This window comes from Leucopleurus acutus, assembly GCF_964270905.1.
Source record: "Leucopleurus acutus genome assembly, chromosome: 3".
Lineage (NCBI taxonomy): Eukaryota > Metazoa > Chordata > Mammalia > Artiodactyla > Delphinidae > Leucopleurus > Leucopleurus acutus.
This window is the reverse complement of record NC_139145.1, coordinates 70459793-70485137: the sequence shown is the minus strand read 5'-3', so window position 1 is coordinate 70485137 and position 25345 is coordinate 70459793. Positions and strand designations below refer to the sequence as shown.

Genomic DNA, 25345 nt, shown 5'->3' with positions numbered 1-25345 from the left:
CACTCCTATTTTCTGACACCTGGTCTCTTTCTAATAAAGAGAAGGTTTTTGTTTGTTTTAAGTTTTAGTTGTAAAGTACCTAAGACAGTGATGCACTGAAATTTACTGAACTGGTAAATGACATCTTTTATCTTTTTAAGTTTTCTGGTCAAGATAGAGAAATAGAAAAGTTCAAAACCTGATAGAATGGTTTATATGTACTTTTTTACTTCTCAGAGAAGACCAGAATCGCAATTCAGCTCTAAGATGTTTTTTATTGCCTCTCCTATGAAAAAGCATCAATATTAGGATCCAATTGCAGTATTTTCAAAATGTGTTCATTTTAATTTGGCACAGTTTCCTCATTTCCTCTGTGTCTGCCAAGTCAAGTGCCTGCATGAAAGAGACATGTCAAACTTAGACAAACCAGAGGGAGTGCCTATAAGAAGATGAAAATAATCAGAATGTGTTACAAAGAAAAGTTGATCTTCCTGAGTCTCCAAAGCTTCAAAGTGATCTCAGATCTGCATCTTCTGCCTGAGGTTACGGGCTAGATAGACCCTTCCTATCTTGTTTGTACATCTGCAAAATGATATGTGCCTTTATGGCTTTCCAGGTGATGTATTACAAAATCCTCTAACTGCCTTTAAACTGGGTCACTGTGTAGTGGATCCCCAGAAACCCTTGGCATGCTCACTAAATAGAAAATGCAAAAGTTCAACAGGCAAGAATGGGTGGCAGCACTTTATACAGGCTTCCTAAATAATCACAAAGAACTCATGTTCAAATGAAACCAATGCTCTACACTTCTCAGGTTTGATGGTTAGTGTATCCATCTTTATTAGAGAGTGATCGATGTAGAATGAGGTAATATAAAAGGAAACTTCCAGCTGTGCTTGTGAATGGTTGGGTGTGCGATAGGGAAATCCAGACAATAATAAACCCCCAGGGTTGTGCTAGTCATTGTTCAGAACTGAATAAATATGCCGTTTAAATAGTTGTATGCAGGACCTCCAACCATTCCCATTGTTTTCCCATTTGCATTAAACCTGGGGGGTTCTTTTCCCATGCAGGAGCCATAAGAAAGGTGGTATCCAATAGTAAACGGTGGACCACTGACTGTCCAGATCAGAGTATTTCACATGACCCCATGCACAGGCTAATAGCAGTATTCTGCCAAAGTTTGACCCATAGGGAATAGACCTTTGAGGTTGTTTAAAAGTGGCAGGCTGTGAGAGAGACGCCTATTTCTTTTCTCGGAGTCTAATTTAGCTGGAAAATGGAGACAGGCAGAATGTGAGTTTCCTGTAGCTTCCTGCATTATGTAATTTTATTAGACACAAACAAACTTGCTCTCAGTGACTTATTAGTCAACTGGAATATTTATTTTTATGTAAAATGTGACCTTTAAGCTGTATATGGCGCATCATCCACTAAGAACACAAAATAGCTCCCAGCAATGTCCCTCCACGGTCAGTCCAATCATCAGATCCAAGAGCAGAGATCACTTTCTTAAATTTCACAAGGCATACCCTGAGACCGACAGCACTGCCAAGAGTCCCAACATTGTGGAGCACCACTGTGGGCCACGTAATGGTGCAAACCCTGGAGATCAGAAATCAGGTGACACCCTGCCTCAGTCCCCAAGGAGTTCACAGGCCAGAGGAGGGGTCAGAGATTTAGACGGGCAAATACTAACAATAATCCACAGTGTGCTGATGGCTGTCGAAAACCTGCTGCTACTGTATAAATTTGGGAGGTCCTCGTGATTCTGGACGTGTTACTGCTTACTTATAGTCGAAATGGACCCTAAAACGATACCCTCTCCTATAACTTGATCACGGGGAACTAAAACAGAACATAATGTATTCCTCTCAGTCAGTTGGTGTGCTCCATAATTTATATGTATTTATTGATAGAAATAGAGATATAGAGGGAGCATATTTTTCTTCATGGTCCACAGAAGGGATGTGACAACATACAGTAAAACTGAGAAAGAGGGAGGGAATGAATACCACAGTTCCCTATTCTTACCTTATTTCGAGCCCTTCACCCATTAGTTTAAGACCTATACCCACTTAGTTACACACCCACCACCTCAACCTCTCACCAAAAAAAAGTTTTTGTCAGCAAACAATATCCAGCAGGAAATGTCACTGACCTGAGACGGTGTCTTCAGGCTGTTCTTCCGGGAGCCCCCATTCAAAGCATAAATTGCACACCCTCATTAACAGCATACAACAATGGCTTATAAAGCTGTTTTCCTGTTATCTCCAGCGTGAACATGTTCCTGGGTTTAGGAAAAAGAGAAGTGATATTTTACTGTTTTCTTTTTCTTAATTGAAGTATAGTTGATTTACAATGTTGTGTTAATTTCTGCTGTATAGCAAAGTGATTCAGTTATACATATATATATATATATACATTCTTTTTAAAATTCTTTTCCATTATGGTTTATCACAGGATATTGAATATAGTTCCCTGTGCTGTACAGTAGGACCCTGTTGTTAACTTTTTAAGTGTGGTGATTAAAGGTTATACCAAAGGGCTTTTGAAGCTTAAGTATCCCAGGAAGCCAAGGGCTTCTGCCTTTACAGAAACCAGGGGAGAAAACTAGCTCCTAGGTAATGAAAATCTTCTTGAAAGGGATGCGGGCAGTCAGTCTCTTGTCTTAAATGGATTCCTTTTGGTGATAAGGAAGTATTCCTTGGAGCCATCATATCTGAGACACCCAGGATTGCTCTGGAGGAGGGACCCTCCACTCTCTGTTTAGATTTTTGTATGCAACTGAAATTTCTGCTATAGTTTTTCCTCTTCTGTTCAGCTCTCAATGAGCTCCAGATGCTTTCAGTGGGACTTCCTAAGGTTTGCTACATGCTACCCTGTAACCAGGTTTACCTTCTACCACAGAAGAACCACAGCCAGCTGCAGATTGCCCCACCTGTTGACACCCTGTTACTTAGGTCAAGGTAGTCTTTTAGATTTAACACTGAGTTAACACTATGCTCTGCTTGTAGCCCTGATCAATACCAGGTTCCATCATCAAAAGTTAAACAGTCCAAACGCCCTCTCATGCTGTATTGACAGCTAGCCATGGTTGTTTAGCAGCAGAGGGAGTGTTCTGTTTTACACATGAACTTTCTAAGGACCGCATGATGCAAGGACAAGATCAGTGTTTTTAGAGTCAAACAGATATAAACTTGAATCCCATTCAGTAATTTTCTTCTGTGACCTGGGGTAGTTCTGCAAAAGCAAATATTATGGTGCCTATGCTACTGATCAAGAAAATGAAGCCCAAAGAAGTTAAAGTAGGACACACAATGAGTAAATGGCCCAGGGAGAATTCAAATGCAGATGCCTCTTTACCATTTTCCTTTGGGTCTCTGCCTCATTGGGGCATGAATGTTCCACTTGTTTGGATTAATATCTTTATAAACCTGCATTTGCCTCTTTACTGTTGGCCTCCTTAGTAACGAAGTAGTTCTACATCTTGAGTCCTCCTTGACCACAAAAGGGAAAGAAAACATCGTGAGTGCACTGGAAAAGAGGTTTTCAGGTTCACTTCTAGCTAGACTGCTGCTTTCTGTTAGTAATGTGAGGGGGGGGGCAGATTTTTAAACCCAGCTGTAGTTATTGTGGTTAAATCTGATGTGGAGATTAAGTCTATTTTGGAGAATTTTAAAACACATGACTTCAGACTCCCTGGAGAAAGAGAGGAAGGAGCCTTAGAAGAATTTTCTCCTGGAAAACTCTGGAGATCTTAAGATCTGTTAACAAGGATAGGCCTTTTAGATTGGGATCTGCTCTCAACTTTCGGGGACAAAACCAGACAAAATTGCCTAAAGACTAGACAGTTCTTCCAACCAGTGGCTCACTCATAATAGTACATGTGCTGGAGGGCAAAATGGAGTTAAGAGGCTTGGCAGGACACATCCTTCATGACTGCTTGACTTAATCCCAGGTGGAGGAAAATGGAAAAGGCAACCAGGAAAGGGGCTGAGGGGACATATACCCACACCCAAAAATTTGAGTTTGTTTTGACCTCTATCTGATGGTGTATATGTATGAATGTGGATAGAGAATGGGAAAGAGGGGTAAGAAATTAAAATAATTGGAGGAGGGATAGAATTACGTATCTTGATAAATGTTCCCAAACCAAAATAACTGCTCCTTGGAAATTATAGCAGATATAATAAGTAGGAGGGAAGATTGATCTGGTGATAATGAATATCATGGAGGAAACGAGTTTCACATTTTTTCAGATCTGGAGAGCTGATTGGTCCAAGATGTTTATAATTGGAGAAACTCACATCCTCACTTAATAAATCTTGCCTTACAGAGCCAGAGATGGAAATTTCTTCTACTCTCTCTGTCCTCACTAGTACAGCTCTATAATTTCTTATCTGAAACTTGGGGGCCAAATATGTTTCAGAATGCAGAATTTTTCAAATCTGAAAGGTAATTCCAACAGGGGTGGGGATAATATTCGTACTCAAATATATTAATATTTACACTGAATGGGATGTATAAATACTATAAATAGCTTCCTATCAGTTCCGATCAGATTTTGATGCCAGGTGAATTCAGATCAGGTCAGATGAGATTTTGCCACCGGGTGAGCTAGGAAAAACTTTCATTTTCCAGAGCTTTTAGGATTTTGGAAATAGAGCTATGGGATTGTGAAACTGTACAAATGAAAACTTCTACTTGACCATTCTGCTAAATAGAAACATCAAGTGATTTACAGGAAGATGGTGAACTTTGATTTGGGGAATGTGATTAGAAACAGTAGGTAGACATTAATAATGATAGTTAACATTTCTTGCACATGTGCCAGGCATTATTCTAAGATTTCAACATGAATTAACCCACATAAGTCTCTTATAATTCTATGAGATACTGTGTTGATGTACTGACAGGCCTAGTTACAAATGAAGAAACTGAAGTACAGAAAGTTTAAGTAACCCTGCACAGCACACAGAGCAAATGATCAGAGGCGCCCTAATTTGAACACAGATTGCTCCCTTCCCTGAATATTTGTACTACAGTTTTATATTCTACACAAAGAAGACAGTTCTTATATATCATTCTATTCACATTCCTCTCACCTGTAGGAAACTAAGGGGTGTATTTTACATTTAAAGTTACTATAATATTTCTCAAGATGCTTGCTTTCATCCTGAAATGTCTTTTGTATTAGGGCATTTGTAATTCTTTATCTTGAAACTGAGTCAATTAACAGATTACTGACACAAACAAGTTTACTGTGAGTAATGTAAGAGGAATTGAGCAATTACATTTTTCCTTGAAGGTAGAGACGGATTTCTAGTCACTGTTTTATCCCTAAGGCCTATCTTAGAGGTTTGTGTCTAATAGGTACTTTCTTAGATGAATCAATGAGTTCAAATCTCCAAACCCCCCCCAAACCAAATGAATCCCACTCAAAAATGATAACTTGTGTTATTCCATTTATTTACATTTTTCTCTTCATTGATGTTAATTCATTATAATTTTTAATGTGATCAAAACTTTATGTTGATTGGTTTTTATATAAAAGTATAGCATTAATGGATGGGAGGTAAACCACTTTGCATTTGGTCGAATGTAGATATTATTTTAGCTGGGCTCCACTGACTCCTGGCCACGCTGATACGTATACGTATTTACAGTGTACATATGCACATGGAATGTGTGACACATCCAGATAGCATCAGGCCTCACACAAGCAGCACTTGGGAAATGGTGCTGCCTATCCAGTTTCACCGCTCCAAATACTGGATTGCTACAGTCAGGTGCTTCCACCTGGTTTCCATGCCTGTCTCTGACAACATCTGAAGAGTTCCTTGACTCAGAACTTTGTAAAGATGAAAAGATTGGAAGTGCCAGAAACCATCCTATAAGCCATACTATATACAGTTTTCTAAATTTACCTTGAGCAAACTGTTCAGTTTCTTTTATTAATTTTCAATCCTATTCATTAAGGAATTTGTGGATGAAAAAACAATTCCTTCCTGGCCCTGGCCATATTTTGCACCATTGCCATGGCTCCACAGGATTCTCCTATGTCTTGCACTGTTCTAGCTTCAGACTTAAATGGTAGAATCACTTTTTTCAGGGCTTCTGTACTCACACAGAGAATTCTCAGTCTGTCTATCTGCAGTTGTTCAAAGTTCTCTCTCAAAGCACAAAGTTTATTTCATTGAGGTTCTATAGCAGATTCTACTCTGCTACTGTATAGGACAGTGCTGGGACTTTAGAGAGTCACTTTTTTCCAAAGCATCCTCTGCAAAATTACCCATAAGTCCTCATTCTTATAGCTTTTCCTCTGCCATGGTGCCGTACTAGATCTCCCTCTCTCCTTCCTTCTCTTCCTTTGTCCCTCTGTACTTCTATCTATTCTGTACTGCAGGGGCCAGATGGGCTATCTTGACAGAGAGTGCAGCTTTCAGGTGGGGTAAGTCCAGACAAAGGACTCCCCATTGAATAGTAGTCATTTACCCTATTTCTTTCTGTTTCACATTATCTACTTCTTCTCTGGATATTCTTGGACCACACAGACATGTGCGTACACATGCAGAGATACACACGCCTGCACTCCTATACCATCCCTGCCGTGAGATGATAATTTGAAGATTTAAGCTGTCCTATTGGCTTTACAAACATTTATTAAACCAGCCATTAACACAGAATCATTTTTAAGAGCTTATTTTTCAATTTTAATTGAAATTCTTCCTTGGCATCTTTCTTATTTCCCCCATATGGGAGACTCATATTCATATGTAAATATGTAACTTTGTGGTTTCATCAATAGGGTTCATAAATTCCAGGAAGCTGAAAAAAACTAAAGAAGTATTACCCAAGTTATTTCTGCTCACCCTTTGGCTGTTTCCCTATAAGAAAAGATTGACAAGTAGTTTGGGGGGCTACTAATTAAGGAGGGAGATACTAAATAAGCCATTCACTCCTACCATTCATCTGCCAAAGAAGATTGAGTCATAATCACCATCGTCGCCTCCAATTTCATGCAACAAGATCTAACACTTACCATGTACCCACTACCGAGGAATATAGATGTAGAATGGGCTGTTATACCAGGTTTAAGAAACTTAAACACCAACTTGTAAACTAACAACACATTAAGTCCCCAAATAGTTTAGAATATATGCCCAGAAGTCCAAAGTCCCTAATACAATCATAGAATCCTAGAGTCAGGAAAGTTTTTCATTGATTATATAGGCTGACATTTTTGTTTTATAAATGAAGAGGCTGACACACAGAGAGGCTGATTTGTCCAAGATTTTAGGAAATTATTGCAGTGGCCACCCAAGTAGTGTAGGCCCTGAGCCTTCCCTCCCTCCCTGTGCATCTTTTGGGAGCTGCCCTCTCTTTCCATGCTGAATCATAAAATTCACTTTTTGGCTCTTACACACTATTAATTTATCCAAGGGTATATTTTAGAATGTACGAATATATATTTTTTCTAGTCTGTGATGTATATAGTAGACATTTCAGAAATGTTGACATTCCTGGCATTAAACATCACTGTGTGCTAAAAAGTACATGCCACTAAAAAGATTTCTTCTTATTTATTTAGATTTTAAAAGTCTCTTCAAATGATAAACAAATATCAAAGCCAAATATGGGTTTTTTTGGGGGGAGGGGTATTTTTATTTATTACTTGTTTATTTATTTATACTATTGGAGTACAGTTGCTTTACAATGTCGTGTTAGTTTCTGCTGTACAGCAAAGTGAATCAGTTATACGTATACACGTATCCTCTCTTTTTTAGATTGCCTTCCCATTTAGGTCACCACAGAGCACTGAGTTCCCTGTGCTGTACAGCAGGCTCTCATTAGTTCTCTAGTTTATACATAGTAGAGTATACATGTCAACCCCAGTCTCCCAGTTCCTCCCACTGCCCCCCCTCAACCTTGGTAACCATAAGTTTGTTCTCTACTTCTGTGACTATTTCTGTCCAAGCCAAATGCGAACCTAAACTAATTCTACATGAGTTCTTTAGCCAAAAAATAATTAACTCAATTTCCCCAATATCAAAATGTCACCGTGCATAACTTCTTCATCTTTTTCAAAACCAATAAATTCCATCCAAAACAACCAGTTTCTTATTCTGCTAGAATTTTAATACCGGTGTGGCTATTACTAGATGTTTCCTATAAATCTGATTTTTATGATTTGCTTTATTTTAAGCTGTCTTCCAGACAATGATTATTTAATTTATTGGAACTCTTGCTAGGGAAATAGCTGCAATATGAAACTCATAATAATTGGGAAAGGTCTTTATTTCTTCATTATTCATTCATTCATCTGCTGGTCTGCCTCACTTCCTTTCACTTCTGTCAGAAAATCACTGTCATAAATTGTGTTGCTTTAAATGCATTACAATGTTATAAGATTAAAAGTCAATTGTATAGCCCACCCACTGGTTCAGAGATGAGATTTTTGTAATTAAATATGAGCCAGTGAGGGATATTTGCTGAGGCTTATGGGAAAGAAAATCCTCCTACTTTTCTGTGTTGATACAGGTAGACGCTCTCTTTGACATTAGACAGAAGGAGGTTTATCCCTGGAAGACAGTGGCAATCATCTGGCTACCAGAATACTACCAGGCTTAGGAAGAAGCTGACATTATAAAGAAAAAGCAGAGAGGCCAAAAGATCTCCAGTTACATTCCTGGGACTACTAGTCTTGCCTGAAACTAGTCCTATCTCAATACATTCCTTCTATTACGTAAGCCAGTTAGAGTTGGGCTTTCAGGTTTTTTGCAATAAAAATAGTACTGAATGCCACACTACTATTGGCATTTTGTATAACAATTTAATTCACTATGGCAGACACTATTAGTCACCTACACACACCAAAAAAAAAAAAAAAAAAAAAACGCTATTCTTCCTTCTTAATGGAATCCCAGTTTTATTAGTAATTAGGTAGATAATGTGTTTCAAAGGTCCTCCCCACCCACCCTAAAATGTTAAGGTTTATTAGTCTTAACCAATAATGGGGATTCTATTTCTGCATCAAGGGCTGCTTTGGGAATGTGATATGATCATAGACAGAGACACATAAGGTAAATCTGCAGCGGGCATCATGGAAGATTTCTGAACTCTTAAAAAGACAAGACTTTCCTTTGTCTTCCAACTTCTAGACAATGCCCTGTAAAGAACAGCCACCTTGCAAATAGGAGGGAGAAACAAGAGAATCTAGGAGAAGCCAACCTGGCTTCTGTGAGCCACAGAATGAGCTAACTTTGGAATTCCCCAGACTTCACTGCAATAATAAACTCCCCATTGTCTAAGTTGCTGCGAGTCACATGTCCTGTTATTCCAAGCTGAACTCACCCTGACTGATATATTCACAGACGATATTGATTCTTTGAAGCTAATCTCAAGTAAAAATCACCTTACACGATTGACTAAATCCAATCTGAGTCTTTGGAAAAACAGAAACGTTTACAATTTTAGGCACACTTTCTCATTTGAAGGTTCACTTTAAGTGGTTTAAAGAACAGAAGTTACCAAATAATACATAATACAGATTAAATTTAAATAATTTCTATATCTTAAACCAGAGACAAAATGAGAACTTGGCCTGCTGAAAATGAACGTGTCACTAAGCATTTGTTTATCCAGGTGGTTAGAACCTAGAGACACTGGGAGGGTCATCTTGGAAAGTGGCCAGAACAAATGCCCACAAGTCTTAATGGTAATCCTGCTGCCAATTCCTAGGATTCCTGTTATCTTAGCATTTTTCTGATCAGAAATTAATAATAGACGAAAACAAAAAAGAATGAGACACCTGGCTTGTTATTTTATTCTTGTAAAGCCAGGAATACTCCATAATCAATTGAGAAGTGCTCAGAAAATGACCCTTATGGATATGTTGTGACCCCAGATCAGGAGGATATGCTAATGGGCCAAGGCGTGCATGGATTTACATGAATACCTGACAGCAGAGGGGGAGGGGAGTGATGAAATCGGAAAGTGGCCTGCATATTTCAGATCTGGTCCTATATAAGGATTCTAGTGGCATCAGTCATAATAACAGAAACAAAACATAAAGATTTACTCTGCTTTGTTATGATTGCTAAACAAGTGCTTAGTAAAATGACATAAAGTAAGTGCTCTATAAATGTTCATTCTCTCCTCACTTCCCTTCCCCTCGCCCCTTTTCCTTCTCTTACAAGTATGGAGGAGGGGGCTATGGAAAAAAGAAAAAAGTGAAACCATAGTTATGGAAGTTCTTTGACATCTCTAAAAATTATAAATATTATTTTTCCAAATTATATGTACAATACATCCAAAATATATACAAAATTTCCTAGTATCAGGATGGAAGCATTTTGCTAAGTGTTTCACTAGTCTCCTAGACAATTTTTTGTGCTTCTCTAAAGTGTCTTGGACTTAAGCCCAACCTGAAAATAACTCCTTTACCATTAGCTTTGATCATGTTCTCAAGGCATATAATTTACATGACAGCATAGGTGACTAATGAGAAAACATCTATGAATTTGCACGAAATATCAGAAGATTTCCTAAATAAAGAACAGCTTGTTTGAGTTCCCTCTTGGGGAATTTCTCCAACGCTTTTGAATTATCTTTTGTAATTTCAAGATGAAATTACATCTTGAAATTTCAAAAAAATAAAATCAAGCTGATAAAATTGGAATGGCATTCCACTGGGAGGTGGAATTGAAAGAATCATGCTCCACAGGCTGTCCTCAGGAACAGGGCATTTTTATGCTGCCAGTTTAACTTAACAGAGGCACGTCTGGTCCCCACCCATCCCTGAGTCAGGTACCGTTAACTGTTAATAACTTACTATTGTCTACTTTCTGTGAAATTTAAACTAACACCAATTGCACAAAATAAAAGTGAAAGAAAAAGTTAATAAAAATAAAGGTAGGTACAATTACTTGTATAGGAGGTAAGACTGATAAGCAGTATTTGTTTCTGTTATTCCTCTCAAGGGTACAAGGGCCTCCCTCCTTTGATATTTTCTTACCCATTTCAATTCTACTATTGCTTCTCATGCACTTAAACCACTTTCATGGTTCGTTCCCTAAAACGCACTTTTCACTTGGTCTCTTCTTAATTGGACCCCGTAGATTCCAGCAATAAATGTCCAAGTGCTCAGGTGTACCACTCTAAAGCCCCTATGTATCACCTGATAAGCTGTCCCCAGCAGCTTGTTAGTTCCTTTTGGCCATAAAGGACTAAACCTGAGGGGCAAATAGTGGAGTTTGGAAAAGTCCTTGATAAAATAGTACCTCACAGAGATATAAAAAATAATTTTTGAGTAAGAATTATAAGGCCACAGAGGTGAAAGATGTTGCAGGAGCATCTTGCCTGACCTCATGGGTATGGAGACAATTAGACAGAGTTAAGCATTCTTTAGAGGTTTGAATCTACAGGACTTTGTGACAAGATGGATGGAAGAGGATGGGAGTAAAGGAGAAATCTAAAGTAACTCTCAGGTTTCTGTCCTTAGCAAGTAGATGCATGGTGATGCCATTTTACTCAGCTAGGAAGGAGATCAGTTTTATACGTTAGATACTGAGTTCAGCTGGGGACATATTTTATCTGAGATGTTTATGAGATATCTCAAGAGAGGAGTCTAAGGTCCAGAGCTCATGGGTGACCTAGCATTGGTCATTTGGGCATCGTTCACACAAACAGATTACAACCATGGCCACAGGAGTAAATGAAATTATCTATAGAGAGAAAGAAGAAAGTTTAAGACCAGGAATGTAAGGATCTCCCTGCAGTAATTGCTCTGAGGAGAAGCCCACAGAATGAGACCAAAGGAGTATTCAGAAAGTTTGGAGGAAAACATAGCATCATATTATAGAAGTCAAGTGAAGAGTGCTTTAAGGGGGGCTGTCAACAGTGGCAAGTGTTCAGAGGTCATTCAAGATGAACACTGAAGCAAGTCCACCGGATTCAGTGACATTAGTAACTTCAGCAAATCCTAGCTTAGTAATGTCATTAAAAGCAAAAGCTAGAGTGCTTTTAATGCGCTAACGTGAGGCAGGTATGTGGAAAGGGAGTCACAGTATAGACAAGCTTTCCAAGAGATGTATCTGTGAAGGGGGTAATACAGTGGTAGAGCAACAGCTGCAGAGGCTTCAAGTAGTAAAAAGATTTTATTTCCTTTCTAAGATGGTAGCAACTGAGTTACATTTAAATGCTAATCGCTTGGAGCCAGTAAAAAGTTAACATTGACAAGGAAGGGGGACTAACAATGGCATACGATTCCATAGGATACGGGAGGGCCTGGAATCCAGACCTCTATCCATTTGGGAACGCTGAGTTTCCCTTAGTTGAAATCCAAGTCCCCTGGCTAAGCAGCTTCTGGGCCTCCGATAATGCATAGATTTTTCTCATTACTCACCAGATATCACCTGGGGTGGAGGAGGATAAGGAATTGGATCAGAAATTGAGGGTGATCAGATACCAAGGATGGGAGATTCTTGCTAAAGTAACTTAGCAGGAGTCTTGCTACAACTGGACTCTTGAGGACAAGGCTCAAGGATGACGTCTAGTCAAGAAAACGGCCCAGAGGAGCCTGACTAAAGTTTGGTCAAGGAGAGAGTCTTTGCCACTGTAGTATTTTTTTTTTGCAATTTGTTACACCTTTTGCATAGATTCCTTAACTCCAGTCAAGAAGTACTGAGTCCAGACCTAGCACTGTATCTAGGGGACTGGAAAAATTCAATGGTGGCATCACAGTCATCCCAGGGCTAATCAATCAAAAGGAAGAAAATGAGGGGCAAGGTGAGTGGGAAGAAAGAGAGCTGTGTGTTGTGAAGCAGAGCTGTACAAGTCGCTCAAAATTTTGCATAGGAAAATGACTGCACCCAAGGGTCCTGTTGTCACAGACATGTAATGGCAGTGTCAAGTCAGGGACACTAAAATAACTTCTGCCTCCTCTCCACAAACCCCGTTCCCCTACAGAGTTTACACAAGCAAAGTCCTGGTCAACAAAAATGACGACTCCTTTATCCCATCTCTCTCCACAGCTAATTTTCATTAGCAAAAAATAACCTTGCCAATACTATTATTACTACAGCATCATTTTATTTCTCAATGCCATACAACACCAGAAACTATATTATCTTTTGAAAATTAACACAAACAAAGTAAATTGGCATTCCTCATTTGATAAGGACTTAGGCTCATATAACCCCTGTGCACCCAAGAAGAAAAGCAGGAAAGTCTCACTGCTGGTCACTCTAGTGCAACACGTGGTTCAAATGATGGAAATCAGCCTTATTTTATTCCTCCAAGTGACTTTCAGTCCATATGGATTCACTTCAGAAGAATCCATATGGATTCCACTTCAGATAAGCATAGAAATTGTCCTTCATCTATTGTCTCTTCCTTTTCTTCCTTTCTCCCAAACTCCTGGGTCTCCCGTTCCCTTGAATTTTCTGTTTCCCTACCAGGAGCCATATTTACCTTTCAGCCTCTGTCCAGGCTGTCCGTCATTGTGTTCATCCATTATTATCTTCTGAGGAGCCAGACCTATGGGAGGGGACTTCAGGTCTGCTCATAGGAAGAGGTGAGAGAGATTCCAAAACACCTTTCTTCTGCTTAGATTGATTTCCTCTTGGCATAACTCAGGTGCACTGTTATGCTGACAATGCTCATGTGTCTTATCAAAGAACCCCTCTGTAGAACAGTCTGCTGTGATCTGAGACCCTGAAGTGGGTGGGAAGGAACCATGCACCGAAAGGGAGTGATGGAGTAAGTTAACTTATGCTGTCCTACCCTCACCCTAGTAAAACCCTTGCCCTACTGGTGTAGGTAGGAGGTGGAACACAGCATTACATTCTGCCCACCCAGCAATTTCTGGCCACTGGGTGTTCCCCCCTCCATCCTGTCCCAGCCTATATTCATTTTGTGGCACCATCTTTGAGACGTCCTCACTTGCTTTCCCATACAAATAACTCTCCCTCACCTCCCAAGCTAGAGCCAAGGTATTCACATGTCTTTCTGCGACAATGTTCTTATCAGTTTTCTTGGACATGTCACGACTCCAGCAAGCTCCAAGAAGAAAACCCTGGATTCAGATCTGCAGAGGGGTTCACTTGCTCCCTATATGGCCATGATGGCTATTAAACACGTATGGAAGCTGGGGGTCGCCATGCTTCCACCCCAAGGTTTGATCTCTCCCTTCCCTTCCCTTCCCTTCCCTTCCCTTCCCTTCCTCTGAGTCACTCCTCATGGGAAGGAAAAGAGAGACTCCTCTCCACATCAGCTTTTGAGGAAATGGATCCATCCACGCCCTGGGAAACAGAAGCAAAAACAAAAACTCCCAAACACTCACCATTTTCTCTGGGTATTCTGGAGATAATTTAGCCACGTTAGAACTGGCAAGATGAGATTTAAGACAATTAGAGGAGGAACAGGGCTGTGAGGACCACGGATGCATTGGGTCAGCTAGTTACATTTGCAGGCAGAGCCCTTTCGGGTAAACAGGGAGCGACACAAAGAGCACATCAGACGTGACCTCTCTCCTCTAGCTGTGTGCACAGCAGCCTTGTCAAGAAGGGGCTTGCCTAGGGGACTCCTGGGCCTGCCTCTTAGGATTTCACCAAAAGCTTTGTTCACCACGTCTACTGTAGGTCAGCAGAAATTCAAGTGCGAAAACCAGCTGATCATCAGAATTACCCAGGGAGCTTCATAAAAATATAGATTCCCAGACATCCTCCTAGATTCACCTGAGCAGAATTTCAGCAGTGAGGCCCTGGATTCTCCATATTGACAGGGCTTGCCAGGTGCCAACTTGGAAAACCATTTTTTTTTTTAAACATTTTTATTGCCAAGGTAAACCCACATATACCAAAATCTGTTTTCAGAATTTACCTTTTCAAAAGGGAGAAGACTGAGAATGAGAATGGTTATCCCAGGTTTTAGATTAATATATAATGTATTTATAGTAAGAGGAGAAATCTTATGGACATATATATATACATATATCAAATATATACAAAAAACTAAAAATGTGGAAATATTATCATCATTAGACTGTGTTCAGTGATGATATGGTATTGCTATTATAATTTCCTTGTAATTTTTTGTATGTTTTAAATAGTCAAAGTAAAAATACACTTCCAAGTGAAGGTTACTCAGTATTATGGATTTGTCCTAATCCATTTAATCATTCCCGTAATGATGGATGCTGAGGTAGTATCTAGTTCGCAATTTAAACCCCCAGAGCTTTGGGGAAAAGCTCACTTTTATGAGCTCACATCATCAGGAAGTACAGCATCCCTTCATTTTCTACACAGTGAACTAATTTCAAGTTTGCCCTCTCATGATGCCAGGAGGGAAAGAAGTTCTAATATGTCCCTCAGAGATCTGTTCTTGCCTGAGTTAGGTTACAGTTTGTGGATTTTCCAGACTGTGGAGGATGTGGTGACTACAGAGAGAAGGTCATATTCGTCAGTAAAATACTTTTTTTCTGCAAGAATTCAGCAGACATGTCCACCACCTAGTGCCCATGGTGCTTCCAGAGGCAGTGTGGAGCTTGGAAACGGTCCTTCACTTAGTGGAGTACGGAAGATAACCACTGCCCACAAGAAAAACAACCTCCATGTTGGTTTCCAAGTGGTTTTTCCTTTCCCCTGCTTTAGTTTTGCCCCTGACAGGATGATTTCCTAATTCATTGTTCTTTAAGTTGCTCTGATCTGCATCAAAAAAAAAAGGAGGCCTGGATCAGGTTCAGAATGCTATTTTCTTCCTTCTGAAGCCCAAGCCCTGGTGAGCTTTGCAGAGTGTTCAGAAGAGCCTGAAAATCCTGGAGGGTCCTCTTCCTGAGGATCAGGATTCAAAAAAGTTTGTACCTTTTACTGACAGTCTGTGGATGGCAGGAGTTGACCTAAAGGCTTCTTAAGGTTTCTATATATTGCTGGTGCTGTTGGCTGAGGGCATGACTCTGTGTGCTGTGGCCACCAGTCTGCCTCAGTGGGTCCCTTTTTGAGGATCCCACTCTGCAATCAGAGCCTGGCAGCACTCATCCCACCACTGCAGAAAGTAAGATATGTCCACCTGGCCCAGATCCTGTGGTGGTTGTTTTTTGTGCTCAGCTTGAGGCTGAGAATAGTCTTCCAACTGCAGTAGTCAGTCTGTTCTTGGTGATCCTGGCGTTCTTCTTGGTATTGGGGCCAGAAAGGATACTGAGTATCTGGGTCTCCTCCTATAGTCAGCAGTACTGGCACATAATTCCCAAGTGTTAGAGTAGAGGAGAGTTCTTTCCTCCCTGCACAGCCTGCATGGGCCGCATCATGACACTTTGTCCTTGGATCACACAAGGGACAGAGGATACGTGGGATGGGAGAAAGGTAGAAATGGTTGGTTCCTGCTGAAAGAACTGGAGGAAGGAAAATGATGAGATCCGCCTGGGAGAGTGCACAGGTCAATTTCGTGCTGCAGAGCTGTCAGACCAGGTCTCCCATTTGGGCCATCCACCAAGGAATTCACAGGCTCACTTCTGCTCTGCCCAGGGTACAGAGACCTTGGGTCCTGAAACCACATTTGAATTCTCGATTCTGGAATGCCTGTTTGGCTAGTGTTTTCCTGTTTGCAGTATCAAGGAATTGGCTCCCCCTGAAGGCTTGAACTAGAATGTTTGATTGAGATCTTGGGACGGATGTCTGGTCTCGCGTGGCTCCTTTTGGTAAGTATTCTTGAGTATAAGGCTGAGGCTGGTTCTGTCCATGGATTTGGTCTTCTCCTAGGGAGGAGCTGAACCCCAATCGTCTCTGTCTTGCTCTGTGGTTTTTAAACCAAATCTGAATTTTAAGTTCTGGAATGCCAGTTTCCTTGGCCATTTGTTTCCTGTTTGCTTTATCAGGGTAAGGGTCATGTTCAAGCCACGCTTGCAGGATATTCTTTTGACCCTAGTTGTAAATAATCTTGCCTTGCCAGGTTTCTTTTTGTAATAGTATGTCACTTGCAGTGCTGGTCAAATCCATCTTGGGAAGAGGTATCCAGATTCTAAAACGATGAGTGGACAACTCGGAAAACCATTTTTGTAGCTTATAGAATCTAAGCCACAGATCTGGAAGAGATCTACTCTAACGTTTCCACTTTTCTATTTAAAAAAAATTAAACTCGGAAAAGTTAATTGCAATGTTGTACAATCATAACAGCTTATTTTCTTTAAAAATTGCAGTAGTGAAAAATTTTGTTTGAAGAAAAAATGTGCCTGGTGAAAAAACCGAGGGACCAGCCTAGTGATATACCAATTGAAACCTCTGGACTGATCACGGCCATGGTGATTTTGTATCATTTATGCACTTAACTTTCATTCATTTATTCACTTAACAAATGAGTATCTACCATGGGCCAAGGCTGTTTTAGGAAAAGAGGATGCAGTAGTGAAGCTACTCTGCCCTCACCGAGCTTTTATTCTAGTGGAGAAGAGAGACTAGCGACAAGATAAAAATAAAATATAGAGTAGTCAGATGTAGCCTGTCAGTAAAACCAAAGTGGGGAACAGGGATTTGAAGTGTTCAGCAATGGGGGTTGGGTTGACATTTCAGACACGATGGCCAGGGAAGCCTTCATTATATGAAGGTGACTTTGGAGAGAAAAGACCTGAAGGAATTGAGGGAATTGGCCATGTGTAGATCAGGGGTACAATTATCAGGCAGAGGAAAGAGCAAATGCAAAGGCTCTGGGGTGGGAATATGCTGGGTCTGGCAGGAATAGCGAAGATGTTGGTGGGAATGTAGCAGGGTGAATGAGGAGAGGAGGGTGCATAGGAGGTGTGTCAGCGAGGCACAGGGGGGCCAGATCACACGGGTCGGTGTAAGCACTTGGGTTTTTAGTCTACATGAAATGAAAAACTATTGAAGAATTTTGGACAAGAGAGTGTTTATACCCAACCTATGTTTTAATGGAACCTCTCCGGGCAGAGTTGAAGGCAGACTGAAAGGGCAGTAGCAGAAGCAGTGTGGCCAGATATGAAGCTATTGCAGTACTTCAACTACATGTTCTGGGTGAGAGAGCATGGATATCACAGTGTGTTTATGCTTCAGAGTGACAAAGGAAGGACACTGGGAATCTGCAGTTCCCTCGGCCTGCTTGGCTCCCACACATGTCTCACAGTGAGAGCATCCTGCCAGCACAGGAGTGACACTAGTGGTTAGTGAGTAGTGCTTTTCATTCCACCTGGTACCCAAACACTAAACAAGTCCTCAAAGCATCCATTATCAGCAGACCCCACATGCTGGCTCTGGGGACTGGCGCAGGAACAGCGTCTGCTTGAGGCCAAGGAGCTTGAAGCAACAAGTACTTCCTACACAGTCTCTCTCACTCCTTGCTTTTCCTAAGTGTTTTTTTTTTTTCATCAAGTGTTCTATAGGCTCTCTGATCCCTTTGCTCTCCGGAGCACTTCCCCATGTCATCAGGGCTACAGCCTTTCCATCAAGGTTTCAACTAAGTATGTTGTCCTTCCAAAGCATTTATTAAAACAGACAGATATTTTTAAGCTCTTAGGTATGGGACTGTTGGGCTGTTGCTGGGTGAAAATGTCTATTTGCTCCAGTCTACAATTGCACCTCAAACTTTTCCTCTAAAACACAATCCTGTTATAAGACAGGTCATCATTATGATATGGGGAGTTTTGTGATACATATCAAAACTTCCTAGCAAATATCAGACTGTTTTTTAATTATTTCAACTGACTAAACTTATTTGCCAGGTCAATCTGTTCTTATAATGCTACTTGGTTTTTTCCCAAGTCAACAAATTTGCCAACTTCAAATGTATTCTAAGTGTTCAAATAAAAACATTGATGGAGGAGGATACACAAGTCTGCAGGATGTAAGACAAACCTGATTTTCAAGAGGTAAAACATTTGTGCTACAAGAATGCAAAATGTAAGTGAATCATTTTATTGCAGAGAATTACCATTCTCAAATGTTCATTGCAACAGTCTAGAGAAGGAGAGAAAATTAGGAAGGTTTTTGTCATTTTGGATTTTATCCAAGTAATGAGAGGGATATATTTACAAGGATGTGCCAATTTTCAAGTCCAAGTATGGCAACAGATGAAATTGTACTCCCTCGGTGGTTACTGTGAAATATACACAGCTTTCAAAACCAGCATGAAGGTGAGTCAGAGTGATGGGCATTTGAGCAGAGGAGGAAGCTGACATAGTCTTTTAGGCCAAACAGTAATCCTGGGTGCCTCTGAGGGGAGCGAGGTATTTAATCACCTCACCAGTGGGCGTCTTTCTTATTGAGTAAATACCTGGCAGCCTCAGCAGTCAGCTTGAAAGGCAGAGAGAAAAGTAAATGTCCACAGGTGAGTACCCAGTGGAGGTGCTTGTTTAAGCTAAATCCTGTGTGTCCTCTAGGGCCTAACTCAGTGTTGCCTCTCCTACCCAACTGTGGAACTGTGACTGGAGCCAGCAGGCATCTGATTTATTCTCTATGTGCAGGGTCCCAGTTACCGAACTAATTATTGAATGAATGAATGAATGAATGAAAAAGATGACCATGAAGGATGCTTGAGATCTAACTGGGAAGAAGTGTGTTTCCCACTGTTAGAGGTATTGGAATCAGATGCTCGATCAGTGGTTCTTAGCGTTTCTCTGTTCAATGAACATTTTTGGGTGGTGATATCAGTAAAGGGATCGAAAGGGGAACACCCCTTTTTAGAAAGAAATATTTATAAAAATTTTAAAAAGCTTTCCAGCCATTTGTTGGCCACTTTTCACACTACACCTCTTTCCTCTGATTAGCTGTAAGTTGTACTCTGCTCTCCTCCAGTCTGTCCATGACAGCCTTCCACCTGTCAGATAGCTCTATAACAAAAGGCAGCTGCACTTGTGGCAAAATGCAAATTTCATTCTTTGATTACAATTGGCAGCTGACCCAGGAAGAGCTTGAGGGACACCAATGTCTGCAAGCCACTTAGAAAATCATCATTTAGGGATGCTGCAGAAATAATTCCTGTACAGGTGAGATCAGAGCACCCGCAAAGCACACATTCCAACTCTAAGTCCCTAAGCTTCTCAAAGTACAATTACCTCTGCTGTTGTCAATTTAGTCATTTTTGACATGACTCTCATGTGACCCTGTGCTAAGAGCATGAAGGTTTTGAGGGTATAAAGAATGGGAAGCTGGAAATGGCCAAAGGCATTTTGTCCTTCAAGGGTGACTTAGAAACCTGAACGTAGCCTGGCCCAGCTGGAAGAAGGCTCCTATTGTCTGTCCTCTTTCTAAACCTGCACAACTATCACCACCCCTTCTCCTGCCTCCTCTTTGCCGTGACCCTAAACCCGCAGTCTCATTCCTGCTTCCCACCTTTGTAAGGCAGAAAGAGGGGAAATCCTGAAAAATAATGTATACTTGTAAAAACCTCTACAATAGTAGCAACTGTGATGATGTCATACCCTGACTGTCGCTAGTCAGGTTTGTCCCCTCTGTCTGACAGAGAGAAGATTCTCTCTTGTCTCCGGGTCTCCTACTGCCTCTGGGTATAAGGTTAAACCTGAGATTATCTGGTCAGCAGACAGAATCCTCCACATCTCAGGCAGCCATGGCCTTGGCAAGACTATCTGAGCTTCTAGCAAAAGGCCATGGAAGACAACAGGTGTTTGAGATCTGGGGGCATGTAGAGCTGTCAGGACCTTAGGGACACACATCCCTTCCTATTACAGATGAGGGAGTTTGAAGTAGGGAAGAGCAGTGCAGACAAAATTATGTGAAGTTTAGTGGTAGAGTCTGAAAAACTTATTGGAGTGGCATTGGGCTGTTTCCAATACAAATAGGATGTGAATCCTGGAGTCCCTCACTTTATTGAAAAGTTTAAAACACTTTTATTATTCATACGTGTTTAGAAACGGAACAAAAATATTTTTCTTATATGTGTAAAGAGATCATTTAATGGTAAAATACTTGTATGAGAAATCTCCTTTTTGGCACACCAATTCTTTAGCTTGTCTCCTTATCAGCATTTTCATGTAATACATGAAAACATTACAGTAGAATTAAAGGTCTCATGCCATTTCTCCTTTTTTCAGCCTCATGTTTCTTCTCTACACTTTTTCCAATTATCTTCTCCCTGTGCTATGGGCAGAATTGTGTCCCCCACAAAAATCCATATGTTGAAGCCCTAACCCCCCAATGTACTAGGATTTAGAGATGGTGCCTTTGGGAGGTAATTAGGTTAGATGAGGTCATGAGGGCAGGGCCCTCTGAATGAGGTTAGTGCCCTCATAAGAAGAACCTGTGATCTCTTTCTCTACCATTTGCAGACACAGCAAGAAGGCAGCTGTCTGCAAATCAGGCTGAGAGTCCTCACCAGAACCCAACCACACTGGCACCCTGATCTAGGGCTTCCAAGCTCTAGATCTATGACAATAAATTTCTGTTCTTTAAGATACCCAGTCTACAGTATTTTGTTGTGGTAGCCTGAGCTAACCAAGACACCCTGACTCTCTTTCTCTCATTGTCATTCTACTTTCTCCCTCTACTACACTCTTCCGAGAGGGCAGAGACAGAGGGTATAGGCCTGGTGACTGTGATTGCCTATGTAAGGCCACCCTGCTGCATTTTTACCCCTTTATCATTAGAATTCAGTGAAAGAAGTGTCTTACCTATATTGCGTTATTTTTTTAAAAAACAAATTAAAAAATATTTTTGACCAGTTTGCCTTTGGGAATGATGCTAAACTCCTTTCTTCCCTGTGCAATTGGTAGAAAATAACATCTCCTAAAAAGAGAGGGAAAACTGGGGAAAGAAAGTACTGAAGGAGAGGTCAACGAGAAAGGAGAATCTGACAGACATAGACAAGGAGAGATGCTTCTGATGCCCCCTTTGTCCCTGAGCCTCATGGTGCCCAGCCCTCTCTATCCTGCCTGCCATTCCTTTCCTTAACATCTTCCCACTGCCGCTTGCTGCCATTTCCCTTCTATTCTTTCCTCTCCTGTTGAAACTCCCTTCAACCCCTAAGAACCCATTCTCCCAAGCCCAGATTTCCATGCCTCTACCTTCTAGAGTAACAGAAGACATGATCTCTGTGCTAATAGTTGAGGACCAGCAATCCTCCCTCCCGAATAACAACTGTACATGTTAACAAGAGCCATCGGCAGGGAACACATCCACCTTTGTTTCAAAGACTGCTCATCCAAACCTAAGTGTCCATCGATAGATGAATGGATAAAGAAGACTGGCACACATATACAATGGAATATTATTCAGCCATAAAAAGAAATGAAATTGAGTTGTTTGTAGTGAGGTGGATGGACCTAGAGACTGTCATACAGAGTGAAGTATGTCAGAAAGAGAAAAATAAATACCATATGCTAAAACATATATATGGAATTAAAAAAAAAAAAAATTTGTTCTGACGAACCTGGGGCAGGACAGGAATAAAGACACAGACGTAGAGAATGGACTTGAGGACACAAGGAGGGGGAAGGGTAAGCTGGGACGAAGTGAGAGAGTAGCATGGACATATATACACTACCAAAGGTAAAACAGATAGCTAGTGGGAAGCAGCTGCACAGCACAGGGAGATCATCTCGGTGCTTTGTGACCACCTAGAAGGGTGGGATAGGGAGGGTGGGAGGGAGACGCAAGAGGGAGGAGATATGGGGATATATGTATGCATATGGCTGATTCACTTTGTTATACAGCAGAAACTAACACACCATTGTAAAGCAACTATACTCCAATAAAGATGTTAAAAAAAAAAGAGTTTTCATCCAAAAGGAAACTCCAGCTCAGCACTATCCAATAGAACTATAATGAGAGCCACAAATGATACTTGAAATTTTCTAGTAGCCACATTTTTAAGAAGTAAAAACAAATGAGTAAAATTGATTTAAAAAATATATTTTAGTGCGATGTAATCTAAAATATATCATTTTAATACATAATCAATTTTTTAAGCCTAATGAGATATTTCACGTTATTTTCAAATCTGTCTTCCAAATCAAATGTGTATTTTATTACCTACAGCACATCTCAACTCAAACCAGCCACATTCAGTTGGTTAATGGCAGCATGTGGTAAGTGGCTACCGTATTGGGTAGCACAGCTGTAGTCAGAAAAAAGGAAAGGTGAGGCCCAGCATATCAGCAAATGAGGAAGCCCCCCACCCCATCCTATGGACTCCTTCTTCTGGGCTTGAAAGCACAGGCCTCTTGAAGAGGGCACAAATCAAATGCTTCTTTGCGATTTGCGATTTTTTTCATTGCTTTTTAAGAAAGATACCCAAACTACCATCTCCTTAAATATTATCATTAGAATCTCATATATTCAGAACAAAGATTTCTCCATAGATTCTTGAAACGTAGTACATTGCTGACAGTAATTTCTAAAAGCAGAGACCAGCCTGATCTCTCCTCTCATCACTTTTGTGAAGCCAAAGCATTGTGTCCAGTGTGCAATGCAGTGCTCAAGCTCTCACCCCGTGACTTCTCGAGAAAATTATGGCCACAAATTAGTTTTATTTGCTGAGAAATGGGTGATTCCCTGCCTGCACTGGCTATCACAACAAAGCTGCCCCAGCTTTAACAGGTGTATAGGTACACAATAGTAGCAGCCCTTTGTACCCTGGACTTACCGTTATGTTTCTTTCAGGTGCAGCTGTGGGTTTGCTTTCACTGCGGTTCGAGTAGAGGCTGGACCCTCAATTACAGCAATTAGCTGTAGACACCATATGTCAAGTTCATTCATACGCTATTAGCTCAATTAATCCTACCATGGTACCCAAGCCCTTGATGTCCCTTACTTTTTATAGCTGAAGTCTGCCTTTTATACAACGTAGAGAAATTATTTTAATGGTAGAAATTTCAGGATGAGTGATGTGGAGGGTGGTACTGCTAAAATCTAGTAGAATGAGGTTTCCTTTCAGTAGTTAAATTTTTTGACCATCTAGTGATATTTGTTTTCAAGGATTTCCTGCTTCCAGTCACTAATCTTTTATCTCTTTGACACAGCCTCTCTCTCCTTCCTTACTCAGACCTTTATCCTTATCTGAGGGGTTACCTTATAGAAATTGATAAAGACAAGTTTTTATATTCAGGAGGCATTTGTGATTTTATTGACATGCTGAAAAGTATTCAGACCTAAAAGAAATTAATCTCTATACCCTGCTACAGAGTTTTCCTGATCACCTCAAATTACACCCCTGCCAACTCTAAAGCTGACTTGGGTTAAGAAACTAGTCCTTTCTCATTATCACTTTTCCCAAAAGGGACAATGGCAACCTTTTTTTTCCCAGTCAAATTAAAATTCACATTGAAGTGTATTTCTACTTGATTGTAGCTCTTGTGAAGAATTATGAAGAAAAGATAACACGAAATCTGGGATGGCTACTGTTTGTAGATTGGATTTTCAAGGACAGCTCATTCCCATGGTTAATTGAAAGTTAAATGCGTATAAACAAGAGTTGGCAAAGACTGATTCTCCTCCCTCTCCAGAGGCTTCTAAGATTTCTTTTCACGAGCACCCAGGGTCCTTCCCCACACTGGTCCAGATTCCGTTCTCAGTATATCTGGCCGGATGACGCAACATCTGTGTTCTCTTTTAAGAACGTGAGAAATGAAACTTTTTCATCTTCCCTTTCTTTGAGTTCTGGGAAATCCAATTAAAACTGTTCAGATTTTCCTTTGCTTGTTTGCTTTAGAAGACAGCTCACTGGAAGAGGGCTGTGGTGGTCTCCTGCCTGTGGAAGAAGGTGACCGAAAAATCAACCTGATTGTGGAGTTGTCGACCCAGGTTTCCCATCAGACTGAGAAGATCACTCAGCTGGAAGAAATTTTAGAAGAAAAGGAAAGGAAGATTCAGCAGCTGGAAGCCGAGCGGGAGGCCCATCCTTTCCCAGAGGTCAAAGACTCTCCAGAATGTTTACAAGAGGCCAATTTTCTTTAATAATAGCATCACTCCTGTGGTCTATGACGAGGATATTCAAAGATTCTCAGTAAAAAAAAAAAAAAACAATAAAAGTTTATTAAGTGTCATCAAGGTAAAGTCCAGAGCCCAAGCAGACTCACTGGCAAACTCAAGTTCAAGTTCACGGGTTTGACCTATTCTATAAGGTTCATATCGGAAGGAAACAAAACAAAGGGAAGTCCTCAGACGCAAACACTGAATGTTTCCCCTTTAGACATTTGTCACATAATCCACACAGCTGTAGAATACTTTGTTTTCAGATATTCCTGATAACAGAGGGAGAGGAAAAAACACAAAGCTAGAGAGATGGTCAAAGAACTTAGCATTATCCTCTTACCAGAGGTTTGTCACACTGCAAGGGAAGAGTGGCATGAATCCCATTTTATTATGCAGCTCAACTGTGAACAGAAAGCAGTCATGGAGGGTGA

At 40.7% G+C, this 25345-nt stretch overlaps 1 protein-coding gene across 1 annotated transcript in view; it reads left to right on the top strand.

Moving 5' to 3' along the window:
* Positions 1 to 24996, top strand: part of CCDC192 (coiled-coil domain containing 192) — a gene marked incomplete at its 5' end in the record, with an annotated part of 196370 nt that extends 171374 nt beyond the window's left edge. Inside the window, one exon of the mRNA XM_082835232.1 lies at positions 24652 to 24996. Coding sequence (XP_082691358.1) covers positions 24652 to 24896 — 245 coding nt within the window. The 3' untranslated portion in view covers positions 24897 to 24996. The remainder of the gene's footprint in view (positions 1 to 24651) is intronic.
* Between the last annotated feature and the right edge of the window lie 349 nt (positions 24997 to 25345).